Source organism: Poromitra crassiceps (assembly GCF_964638095.1).
Source record: "Poromitra crassiceps genome assembly, chromosome: 2".
NCBI lineage: Eukaryota > Metazoa > Chordata > Actinopteri > Beryciformes > Melamphaidae > Poromitra > Poromitra crassiceps.
In genome coordinates, this window is record NC_139624.1 from 91130129 (window position 1) to 91143735 (window position 13607).

A 13607-nucleotide genomic window follows, 5' to 3' on the forward strand; every position below is an offset into this window, starting at 1 on the left:
AGCTGTTCACATGGACAATTGTATCATTACTAACTTTTATTATAATTGTGTGCAGTCCGTATAGCAGCATGTAGGGGTGAGAAGCTCTGATTTCTCCTTAGTTACCTTTTCTCCTGTGTTTTTGTTATTAGTTAAGCAGGTAATTGGCGGGGGGTTTGTTTACAGGTAAGCTTAGAGTTTAATATAGATTGTGTTTATTATGTTGAGTGGGCTCATTCTGATGCTCTCTGCTGCTGTACTTCAATAAATCACTCTGTGGACTGCAAAACCTTTCGTGGCATGGTCATCCTTGGGAGAGGGGAAAGGGGGAGTCACTTTGTTTGTGTTATGCTGGGTATCCCCTAGGCCGGGCATAACAAGCTCTATGAAAAACATCTATTAATTTGAAATGTATTGATTATCCACAAAGCTAGACCATAAAATGGATTACCAGGCACCACTCTTCAATTCGGCATACATATAATCCACTGAGCAGTTACTGTAAGCGAATAAAATGTCAATTCTAGAAGTGAAGTGTTTTTTTAATGAATTATGCAATAGCCTATAGCCTACTTGACCTATTTTGACTAATTTTCATTGTATTTACATTGTTTTATATGTGGATGAGATTCCCAAACTATGGAGAGACACTGAATCTAAAACAAACAGTGAAATTATTTTAGATAGAGAACATATTGCAGTTGAAGGAATTTGGAGCAAGTTAAAATCCTCCATATAAGGCAGCAGATGTGGATCATCTATCTATATTATGGTGGAGTTTGCTCATAGACAAATAAAAACCCCTGACTAAGCATAGTAGCCTATAGGGAGCAGTGTGATGTCAGGGTGATGTCGGTGGTGATGACATGTTTGTTTTACGGTCCTCCTGTGACGCACTTGTTACATAACAGTGACGTTTTGTTACTTTGATGTCTGAGGTCGTTCTCTACCTGAACTTAGACATCACTTAAAACGGTGGTTCTCAAACTTTTTTTGGGCTTCAGTACCGTTTCCCTGATTTCTGAATCCAAGTACCCCCTTTACCTGACTACAACCCACGTTTTGAAGAATAACATTACAAAATAAGAAATGGAGTGAAATAGTGTTACGAGAATATCAAAGAACTATGATATTCAAACTGAATTCATATTGTTCATGTAACTGACTTATTTGTCATTTTTTGCAGTAGCCTATAGTGTGTGAATTTTGTTACTTTCCAAAAAATAAAAATAAAAGAAGCCGTACAGACAGCTCTCCTGTAGCATCTCCTGTAGCAGAAGCCGCTCAGATTGACATGGTCGGAGCCAATGACAGAGCTTGTAATAAGCGGGGAGCGGACATCCGGCCGCGACTGAAACAGTCGCTCCAATGGGGAGAAGCTGTAGAGCAGGCGAGGGCTTATCCCAGTAGTCTGTTTCCGTGCAACCAGACTCCTCTCACGGAAGGGAGGGGAGGCTGACCAGCGAGACTAGGGGGCCTCTGACAGGGCCTTGCTGCAGCTGCCCCCTCCCTCTGGAATGCCCTCCCCAGTCACATCTGACAGGCCAAAACTCATTGTCTTCCATATGTCATCTTTAAAAAAGAATGCCTTCAAAACCCACCTTTTCACTGCTGCTTTTGACCTATATTCTTTTTTCTCCCATCTACTTTATCTTATTTTAAAGTTGTTTTATCCTGTGTAGCCTATGTAAAGTGTCTTTGAGCACGGTCAAAAGCAACAGTGAACAGTGAAGCACTATATAATATACATTACATTACTAAACATACAATGAGTATTAATGTTCTGTAATTCTACTCATATTCTAATATTTTATATTTCCATTCTTATACTTATTGAACAATAATTACAATAATGACTCTGATGAATAATACTAACAATAATAATAAAACTATGGGGGATCAGCCGAGCAGCATTTTGGTAAACAAACCGTGTCACTGGGTGGCAATGGGACCCTATGGAGCATGAGCTTGAGTGTCTGACTCTAGCCGGCTGACCCTGTTTACATTTAAAAAACTGCGACAGTTCACACAACTTTAACACGACATGCATATATTATACATCAAACTCTTGAGCTAATTCTGCTCTCACTCAGAATGTCAAAATATAAGCGATGTGATGTAGGCCTATAGTTTTTGAGATATTAACGTTTGTTTGGCACAACTCATACTAGTTAACTGCCGCAGGGTTCCGCATTTCTGGGTGGTTGTGACATCACGCTGATTCGTCCTATAACAATAATAATTATATTATTATTATTATTATTATTATTAGTGATAGTAGTAGTAGTAGTAGTAGCAGCCTATTATTATTATTTTATTATTCAGAGACTAATTGATGTAATTATTGTGCAATAATAATTCCTCTAATCTGTCTTCAAACGGCCAAAGAAAAATAAAAAACTACCAAAATTGCTCCCCCCCCCCCCTTGCAGCCATGTCTGGTGCCGCCCCCTCCTCCCTTCCCCCCCAAGTATAAAAGTCACAATCCCCCTATGGAGCTACTTATTGATGGCCTGAGATCTACTAGTAGGCTAGATCAGTGGTCCCCAACCACCGGGCCGCGGACCGGTACCGGGCCGCAACGCATTTGGTACCAGGCCGCGAGCCCGGTCCACAAAATCTACTAAAACATCGATTTGGCTGCATCTGTGCGTAAACAGGTGATGTAGCCTATATTACGTGGTGGCCCGAGACCACACATCTGCAGTTTGCTCTGCTGCTCAGTGACGGTGACACGACGCGCTGCTCCGTTATCTGCCTGGTCAGGGGGCGTGTAAATAACCCTCTGGACAAACCACCAAAAACACCAAACCGGCCTGGGACAGGCCGGCGAACTCCGGACCATGGAGATGTCTGAGTCACCTCTCCAGCTTTACCCCGGGGAAGAGTCACCAAGCCCGGGGACAAGGGAGGACGAACTGCCCATGGAAAATGGAGAAGAGGAAGAGGAGGATTTGGAGGAGGAGTTGGACTCCTCTCAGTTGAGGTTCATGAGAGACAGGAGGAGAGCCAGGTCTCTGCCCGCCTATCCGGACCACGCAGCGCTCAATGGCAACGGGAAGCGGGTGAAGTTTGCCGACTCTTTGGGCCTGAACCTGGCCAGCGTCAAGCACTTCAGCACACTGGAGGAGCCGCAGATCCCCACCAAGGTTAGTTAACTAAAACGAAAAACAAAACAAAAAGTTAACTGAAAAAATACTAACTAAACTTTAGAAAATAATGAAAAGTAACTGAAACAATATTGTGTACTTTAAATCTAACTAAAATCAAATCAAATATATAGAAAATGACTTTAGTTTTAGTTTTTGCCAATTTGTTCAATTTCAAGCATGAGGATGAGGATCCTCGTGAGGAGCATTGGTGTTTATGTTTATTGAAACTGGGATGTCTACATCCTGTGATTCACTGCCTTCACAAACTGCTCAACTTCTTATTTTAAATTGGATATAAACTAGAAATGTAGGGGGCTCTCATGGCCACAGTTATGGAAGTAGAACTTAGGTGCGCTTCGCATGCTCAATTATTAGCAGGCCTGGACTGGGACAAGAAAGTGGCCCTGGTCCCCTTAAATAGTGTAGCGATTCTGGGTTTGGAGGTATAAAGCGGACATTGAGGCGATCGGAGCAATGGTGTGCGAGTTATGGCCTTTCAAAATCTATAAAACATTGCCGACACACACTAGACACACTACTCAAGTACAAGTCGTTTTTTTTAGGATTTGTACTTTTTAGGTACTATATTTTATGATGCTATACTTTTACTTAAGTAATTTTATTGCTCAATGCGCCATGGGCGCAACATGTTGTAGCATTTACAGTATGACATCACTGATGATGTCACGATTTGCACAAATCACTGATGATGTCACTGTAATTTTCAGACCAATCTGAGCTGCGGTATTGGCAAAAGACACACACACATTCACACAGACATTCAACTTTAACTTTACATGTAATTATATTATAAACTATAAACTAGGGGTGTCACAATATATCGTCCCACGAAATTTCGCGATAGTAAAACGTCACGATATGTATCGTTGAGATGAAATCTCATATCGCAATTTTTTTTTTTTTTTTTTTTAAATAGACAAAGAAACGTCTTTGTTTGTTGAAGTTCAATGTGTGGAAAGTAGTTCAGTTGAACAAGTCTCTGAAGAGACACATGAGAAGTTATACAGGAGAGAAACCATTCAATTGAGTTTCTGGCAAAACTGTTTACTTGACAGGAAAAACTGAAGATGCATAAAAAATAGACTAAGAAAAGTCTTGTTGTTTGAGTTTGAAGAAAAACTGAAGATGCATAATGAGAATTTATACTGCTGAGAAACCTTTTATTTCAAAGTAAATCTAAGTGATGGTGTAACTCATTCTATTTCAAGATAAGCCTTATCTCCAATCTCATGTTTTTTCTAGTTATTGTAATAACAATTTCCCACAACAGCATGTTTTGTATTTGTGCATTTCAAATAAAATACTACTTTTCCAGTCATATATTGTCATTATTCAAGTTTAAAAAAATATTGTTAAAATCGTATCGTATCGTATCGTTATCGTGAACCCAGTATCGTGATACGTATCGTATCGTGAACTGAGTGTATCGTGACACCCCTACTATAAACTATAACAACTCTGAATTCCCGACCAAGGTGCTGTCCCGGCTGAAGAGCTTCCCGCCAGAGCCGCAGAGCCACGAGCTTTGTGGCCGCTTCCGGTCCGGGCTGACCATGGACCGTCTGGTGGCGTGCTTCCCGCTCCCCGGAGAGGGGGCGGAGGCAGAACTGGGGGACCGGGTGCGGCTGCTGCACGTCTGCCTGGAGAAACTCACCATCACGCAGTTCGATGTGCGCGGACGGATCCGCGTCTTCACCGGTCCATGCCCCGCCAAAGAAGTCGGAGTGCGGTACACCTTCAATGACTGGCTCTCCCATGTGGACACGCAGGCTCTCCCCGTGGCGGAGGGTAACCCTGACCCTAACCTGGACCCTGACCCTAAATGGTCGATCAGGGTCGGGGAGAGCTACAGCTTCACAATGTACACGCCGCCATTTCTGGACCCGAGCTCCTCCGTTCACTTTGCCGTTTACCTGCGAAGCGAGGCGGGGGAGTTTTGGGACAACAACGGCGGGCAGAACTACACCCTCCGCTACCACTGCATGCCAAGCGAGACACCCTTGGCTTTCCTCACCACCTGAACCTGGCTGTGCGTCATGCGGAAAGAAGCTCTCCAACCCACTCTGACATTGTGAATCAATCCATCATTTTAGCAACTAAGTTGAACATGGAGAGTCTTCTTGACATCATGGAGATTTATTATGTTTTCTCGAATATGTTCTACTGTACAGTATATGGTTTTCTAAATACTTCCAGTGATGTATTTCCATCAAAAGGAATGGTAGAAATTCAAACCACTTCATATCTGTTTTTATTTGTTGAAGCCTGGAGCTGGAGGACAGTAGATTCCCCTCTGGAACACTTATTTTGGCTGAAAGACATGTCTGGAAGTTTCTGAAGTCCCACTTGGCTCAATGGATGTTTTCCTCCTAGAAGACAGAGAAAAGACGGGGCTCAAACAGTACAAGACAGTACAAGGCTAAATAAATCAAATTTGGCAGTGGTGGCCTAAAGGTTAGAGAAGCAAGCTTGTGACCGCAAGGTCGTTGGTTCAAACCCCGGGACTGGCAGGATAAATCTGGGTGGGGAAATTGAAAAGCAGCGCTTGCCCCTCCCTCATTACCACCACTGGGGTGCCCTTGAGCAAGGTCCTTAACCCCAACCGCTCCAGTGGAGCTGCTCAGTGGCCAGCAGATCAGAATGTGGTTGTACTGGTCAGCTTCCAGATGTGGATGTGTGTGTGAATGCGAACAGGGTAATCCTGAAAAAGAGAGCATTGCTCTCAGTGAGACTTCCCTGTATAAATAAAGGTTAAATAAAATCAAAGGGAGGCTTTAATTGGTAAAGATTTCAGGGAAAACATGCATGACAACATCCTCCATGAGGAAATGTTCTGGATCTACTGACAACCATGACACTGATATCTCTTTCTGCTTCAGTAGTGGACATGAACTGAGTAGTCAGAAAGTTGGAGCCCGGCATTGGCAAAATTATTCTCTTTCAGAAGCTGTAGAGAGTCCAGTTTTAAAGCCAGAGTTAAGATTTTGGGATCATATGAAAATAGAAGACCTAAGGCATTCAATGGTACCAACCATGTCATGATATCTCATCGGGAAGGGGGATAAATAACACTCCAAATTTAGGCTAAGTTTTGGCGAGGGAAAAACTGGCGTGGCCATTTTCAAAGGCGTCCTTTAACACTAGAAAGACCACGACTTTTCCTAAAAGTGTCATATTGTCAGAAAAGAAAAGAAAATCTTTACCGGAAAGACCAGGCCGGTTGAATCGATAGTGTCCAGTGCCGATGCACTACCAATGTCCTACCAATGTTGGGACAGGACATAAATAAAATACGGACAACAGAAAGCCAAATGACCAAAGTAACTTGAGAGAAAAACAACTGGTAGTTCTAGTCCAAAAAGAAGTGTTGGGTGCTTTTGGAAAATGGGAGCAAAAACTGGAAAGAAGAGGAAAATCCAGGCACTCGAATGGAAAAATCACACTGAGGAAGGATTATTAATCAATTAAAAAGCCTTTATTTTAATGCATCATAGATTAAAAAAAAACATGCCAACATGTTTGGACCCATCGGTCTTCATCAGAGCTCAAAAGATGTTTTTTAATCTATGATGCATTAAAATAAAGGCTTTTTAATTGAGTAATAGTCCTTCCTCGGTGTGATTTTCCATTGGATTGCCTGGATTTCCCGTTTCCATCCTAAGTACATTCGACTGTAAAATCCAACTCATCTAATGGTGTGTGTGTGTGTGTGTGTGTGTGTGTGTGTGTGTGTGTGTGTGTGTGTGTGTGCGTGCGCTGCTTGCACTGGGGCCGTTGTGACTACTTTACACCACTCTGGCTGTCTCCATCTATCTATCCACTCTGCACCGAGACCCAAGTCCAGAAGTTCATATAGCCTCTGAAAGTGTTTCTGTTGGCAAACTGAGCAACTTTATGATCTGTCAACAGAGAGAGGGTGAGAGTGTGTATGTGAGAGAGAGAGTGTGTATGTGAGAGCGAGAGAGAGAGAGAGAGTGTGTGTGTGTGAGAGAGAGAGAGAGAGAGAGAGAGAGTTGGTTCAAAGTGTCGTCTCTATCCACTGCTGTGTAGTAGGGGTGGGAATCAGCAGATGCCCACGATACGATACTGAAACGATACTTGAGTCACGATACGATATTATTGCGATACTGCGATATTTTCGATATTGCGATATATCGATATTGCGATATATTGAATATTGCGATATTTCGATATATTGCGATTTCTTACTTTTTCAACTGCAAATGATGTCCCCAAAGGAAAACTTTGTCAACATCTGGTTTATATAAGAACAATTTTTCAGTCTGTACATCTGACTTCAACCATTTTATTGCAGCAACATTGTCAAGTAGACAGACCAACAACTTTCATAAAGTCATGTCATAGTTCCATGCACCTGACAAACTGAACTGTTTGTTACAGTCTACTTACAGTCCACCTTAACTGGATGTGTGTGTGGACTACTGTACTTATGTAGTTTTTGCAACTTCACTTCACTTACACAAAACATCTTGTGCAGCCCATTCAGTAACTGGGGAATTTGTAAATTACTGTTATGACAAAACTGTTACTGTTAAAACAAAAGTAAAATATGCTACCGTTTGTTTACTGCTGGCCTTGGAACTAAAGTTTATAGTAGCCCGGTGGCCTGGCATGGCCTGCAATTTTTTTTTTTTTCCCCTCAATATCGATACTTGGCGTCCAAATATCGATACAATATCGTCAGGCAAAATATCACGATACTGTGGTGTATCGATTTTTTTCCCCACCCCTACTGTGTAGTAAAAACACATAACTGCAACTTTGGTGTTTTTCTTGTTATTATTACTTGTACTCAATGTCTGTGCTGTGAGTCTCATGTCCCTCAGGTCCAACAGTATTTGTTTAATTGTCAACATGAGCTCCTGTGCACCAGTGCCATACTTACTCCACAGTATTGAACTCATTAAACGTGGCTCAGCTCGCCCTCCAGTGGTTAAATGGAGCAACTGCTGTACAGGCAAACCGGCAAACTTCCCCTTTAACATGACTGAGTAGCAGAGTCCAAGTCCTTGACACTTGACTCGGGTTCTGGTGACTTGGAACTTGACTGACTTGTAATTTGATGATTTGAAAAGGTTTTTAAAGTCTTGTCCTTGACTTGAGATCTTTCTGAAAATGACAGTGATGAGATTTGTTCCAGCTGAATTTGTATGGAATGATTGAATTGATTGAAGTTGAAACATAGAAATCAAACTCATGATGCTCTTACCAAGTTTGTATCCTATTAAAACCATATTGCATTGAAAAGTCCTGATATTTAGTTTTCTTTAAGAAATTAAGTTGATACTGCACTCTTGATTTGTTTTGACTTGCCTTGCTGTTCTACATTTAGACTTGAGACTTGGCTTTATTAACATGGACTTGACTTGGAGGAATCCTACTGAGCACGTGCATGACATTGCAAAAGCTCTGAAGCATGGTGTGTACATGCATCCTCTGTTTGTTTAGCTGATGAACCAGCAATCACTGGTGATCACTGTGATCTTTACACAGGTCTGTCTGTGTGTGTATTGAGGCTGGGCGCTCATCCTAAACCAACACAGCGCTCCATTTATAGCAACAGGCTGTGGGTCAGTCAGTCCCCTCACCTTCACCCTGCTGACCGGACCAGGCTCACCTCGCTCACGCTGTGTACATTCAATCACGCTCTGTGTGTGTTTCACAGTAACCACAAGGGAAAACACACACACACACACACACACACACGCACACACACACACACACACACACACACACACACACACACACACACACACACACACACACACAGACACACACACAGACAGACACACACACACACACACACACAGTAGTAATTAATAAATCAAATGATAATAAAAGGTTATTCCATTACTTCTTGGTCCATGTATGAAGTATATTTGTGTTTTCAATTCGTAGTCGCATAAGGAAAATGTGCATGTTTTCCACTATAGCAAGAATTCTGAATATTTACAGCCGAGGCTATTGTTCAACCTGACCGAAATAAACAAGCAGGTGTGTGTGTGTGTGAGAGAGAGAGAGAGATATACACTAACTGTGTGAGAGTGAGAGTTAGCCAGGTAAGTTTGAATGCATTGCAGACTAAACTAGTGGATAGAGGACTTGTTATGCAAACAGACATCAAGAGGAAATGATTCACCCCCTTAATCTGCTATTTATGCTACAGTATGTCAACTACTTGAGGGAGATGACCTGCCACACAGGAACCAAAACGGAGGACATCCCCAGGGGACTGCTGCTACCGCCAACACTGCCCATTATCAGAGGCATGCATGACTCCACTCGAGTGCAGCTGACATAGAAAAGTGTAAGTACAGTACATCTTTTATTATGTCATTTAGTGTAGCTTTCCATTGTTGCTTTGAATATGACATTAGCCCAGCATGATAATTGAGGCCTCTTTTAGGTCTGTGACCTCTCACCCCTTTTGTTTTTTCCCATCCTTAGTGGCCTGGCTCCTGCACGGTCCAGCCACCATCGCGCTCTTCATCACCAGTGTCGAGCCACCATCGCGCTCTTCATCACCAGTGTCCAGCCACCAGCGTCCGGGCCAGCCTCCTGAAAAGTCCCCACCCGTGTCATCCGTGTCCGGGCCGTCGTCCAGGGTTGCTCCACCTTTCGGCCCTGCCTCCTGGACGCCCTCCACACCTGTTGTGCCTGTTCATCCCTGCCCAGGCCACATCACCTGCTCACTTCCTCCATGAGGCGACTACTTAATTTAACTATACATCAACTGACACTTAACCAGCCCAGCTTGTGATTTGTGTATCTGTTTCAAATGTACCATTTGAAGGGGCGGCTCTTCAAAATCCCAAGCTAAACATCCTGGACTCAATCTCCCAGAATCCTTCACACCATCACCTCTCACCATTGCCAGTTACTCACCTTATTAGTGCCCACAATCAGGATTTGATTACCCCACCTTCATGCTGCGCTTTATAAATGGTTATATTTGTGATATATTTCATACATCTTTGTACGAGCTAACATCCACGCCTCTACATCCAATTGCATCTAGTATTAGTCTAAGTTTAGACTGGTCCTGTACCAACAGATCCTAATTACAATTAGCAACAAGTAGCAAATATCTCAAAATAACAGCTGAGAGGACTATCAACAGATCATACACTGCACTTTAAATGTCTGAGCGCTGGATTACAATGTTAAAATGCAACATCTGTGTTGAGCTGAGTGAATCAGATTGTGGGTGCCCAGGTCCACATGGATTAAACAAACCCTGCCATACTCAAAGATATAAAGGTCTGGTTGAGAAAAACACATCAAAGACAGGATACATTCATGTCTGTGTATCTTAGTGGCCCTGTTTGGATCACTGGTTTATTTATATTCTCTGTCCCAATGGCCATTACACAACAAGAGCAGGATGTACTAGATGTGAACACAGATTTATACCATCATATATCTTCAATATACTATCAGATAGGCCTTTCAGGTGAGTTTCTACCTGGGTTCACCAGAAAAGTGATAATTGATAATCTCCCAATCTACATAGGCTAGAATATGAATAACCTGTGCTGTAGTATTGCCTGTGTAGTTAAAAAAATTGAGATGGACCTGAAGTTTCAATAAAACCAGTAGATGTTTTTTGCCTTGAACATTCCTGTATACACATGCTGTAATTAACTAGTTGTGAAAGACACCTGATTGCTTTATGAAGATTCCTTTATTGCCACTGTACAAGTACAACTACATATCCTCTGCATCTAACCCATCACTAGACACAGCAGGGGCAGTAGACAGCCACATCACTATACCTGGGGACCAACTCTAGTTCTTTACTTTGCAAGTGCCTTGGTCAGGGGCACTAACAGGAATATTATTTAATATTAAACCTATTCAAACAGTGATGCAACCATCAGATTTGTGCCACAAAGGCTTATACCACGGAAATGAAGCACAGAATACAAGAAATGTGCTCACTTCAATCTTGACAGCCTGACCAAATACTACTACCAAATATTCTCTCATCCTTACATCCAAGCCATAGGATCCCATCTTTTAGCCCATTTGAGATTCCAACCCACAGCCGAAGAAACACTTTTCTGTTAGATTGAAAGACACACTGTCAGATGATCAGCACTAATTACCTCACCTTCCTGCACTATTTAAAGCTTCTCAGTTTCTCCAGGTCCGTCCTGATCAGGGCCGGCGCCAGGATGAAATGACTTAGGGGGCGGTTATAACTGGGGAGGGGGCTGATTATTATTATTTTTTATATTTTTTTATATTGTAAAACATAGGTTATATACCCGCTATGCCTATTTCTGGACTCTTTAACCATAATAATCTCTGAAAAGCGCAATAACAACACAAGAAAGACTACTATTCAAAATCAAATAAAACATTTATTTCACAGCAGCAGATTACGGCATTAATAGAGCTGAGCTTTGCATAACGTGAAATGCGGGACCTGTCTGGAGCACTCTGAACATATATGTCTATATGAAAAGTCATAGAATAAACAATTGCTGCAAAAATCGACAAAAAACTAAACAAAATAATAGCCAGTCAGTGCCAGGTTCATTAAATTAAAGAAATAAAGTGATCAGATGCGTTGTCTCCATCTTTCTGCTCATGGCATGCTGTGTGCTTGGGTGCAGCTGATTTCTCTCTCTCTCTCTGTGTGTGTGTGTGTGTGTTTTAATCACGTCATGATCACTACAACATGCAGTGAGGTTCAAATTTAATAAATAGCTACATCTCTGACACCTTGTGACAACCAAAGCACAGCAAATAGCGCTTCCCTGTTTATAGGGGGTAGCCTACTGTACATCAACTTAAACTGATCAAATCTGATGAAGACTGCAGAAACAGCAGCCGAAACATGTCAGGTACAAACATTGCCTAACTGGCCTTTTATATATGAACTATAAAAAAAAAAAAAAAAAAAAAAAAAAAAAAAAAAATTAAGTGAGGGGGCAGAAAATTGAACTGAGGGTGCAAAGCCCCCTGGCGCCCCCTCGTGGCGCCGGGCCCGGTCCTGATGCATTGTTTTGCTGCACTGTTTATTTGTGTCGGTATGACACAAACCACACACACTTGTATGACACATTTAGGCCTACCGTTTGGATTGCTGCACACTTTATGGACCTTCAAAGTCTTCACTAGATGATCTTATGAGTCTGGACCATAGACTGTATGGAGGACCTTCAAAGTCTTCACTACATAATCTTATGAGTCTGGACCATAGACTGTATGGACCTTCAAAGTCTTCACTACATAATCTTATGAGTCACTCTGGACCATAGACTGTATGGACCTTCAAAGTCTTCACTACATAATCTTATGAGTCACTCTGGACCATAGACTGTATGGACCTTCAAAGTCTTCACTACATAATCTTATGAGTCACTCTGGACCATAGACTGTATGGACCTTCAAAGTCTTCACTACATAATCTTATGAGTCACTCTGGACCATAGACTGTATGGACCTTCAAAGTCTTCACTACATAATCTTATGAGTCACTCTGGACCATAGACTGTATGGACGTATCCACCGTGACATCACTCATTGGGTTGTGGACTCCCGTTTTGCAGTCTTGAGATTGGCATTTTGGCCGCTGCCATCTTGGTGCTTGTGTGAGACCAGAGGTTTCCCAGAGCCGCTTGCTATTGGTCCGTGATCGGTGAGCTGCATGATCACTGGACAGGTGACCTGTCAATCTATCTATCGCTACAAACTAGTCTTTTCTATCATCTCTTTTACTCTAAACGGGTGATATATATATATATATATATAATATATATATATATATATATATAAAACACCATACAGTTGTCATGAAAGGTGAAATTAGCTATACAGAGAGACCAATTCTTTTTTTTTTACCAGGGTGTAAAGATGTTTATTTATTTGCTGTAAAGTTGGGCATTTTAACATGGGGGTGAATGAGGATTGACTCCCTTTTGGAGCCAGCCTCAAGTGGCGATTTGAGGAACTGCACTGTTTTTGGCACTTCCACATCGGCTTCATCTGTCCAAGCCTGAGGTTGCTGCTTACAGACATGGATGTGAACTGCAACCTGACTTGTTTGCAAAGAGCGTGAGGTGGTTATTTCTAGTTACTTTCAGAGAGAAAGTTGCTCTTTTCATCTCACCACTTTCTGAAGTTCGATGGTTTGCAGTTTCATTAATCAATTCATTCATTCTGTTTCCCACTGTTTATACAGTAACAGCACTGACAGCTCACATGTGTTCATTTCTGACACGTTTGATCAATTATTACATAGAAACAGTTGAATGTGTTGTAACGTAATGTCGTTCTTCATAGATTAAATCAGTTTTATTTGTTTATTGTGCGTTTTTACATCAAGTGCCATTAACAGAAAGTTGTTGATCAGGTCAATTAACAGCTGATAACCCCCCCCCCCCCCCCTCAAAAACAACAACAACAACAAAAACAAAACACAAG

General features: G+C 41.9%; 1 protein-coding gene across 1 annotated transcript; it reads left to right on the plus strand.

Moving 5' to 3' along the window:
• Positions 1 to 2828: 2828 nt before the first annotated feature.
• Positions 2829 to 5173, plus strand: ppp1r3g (protein phosphatase 1 regulatory subunit 3G; the record flags this gene model as incomplete). Its single annotated transcript, XM_083631845.1, has 2 exons — positions 2829 to 3128; positions 4628 to 5173. 2 exons carry the CDS (start codon positions 2829 to 2831, stop codon positions 5171 to 5173), a joined length of 846 nt encoding a protein of 281 aa, XP_083487971.1.
• Between the last annotated feature and the right edge of the window lie 8434 nt (positions 5174 to 13607).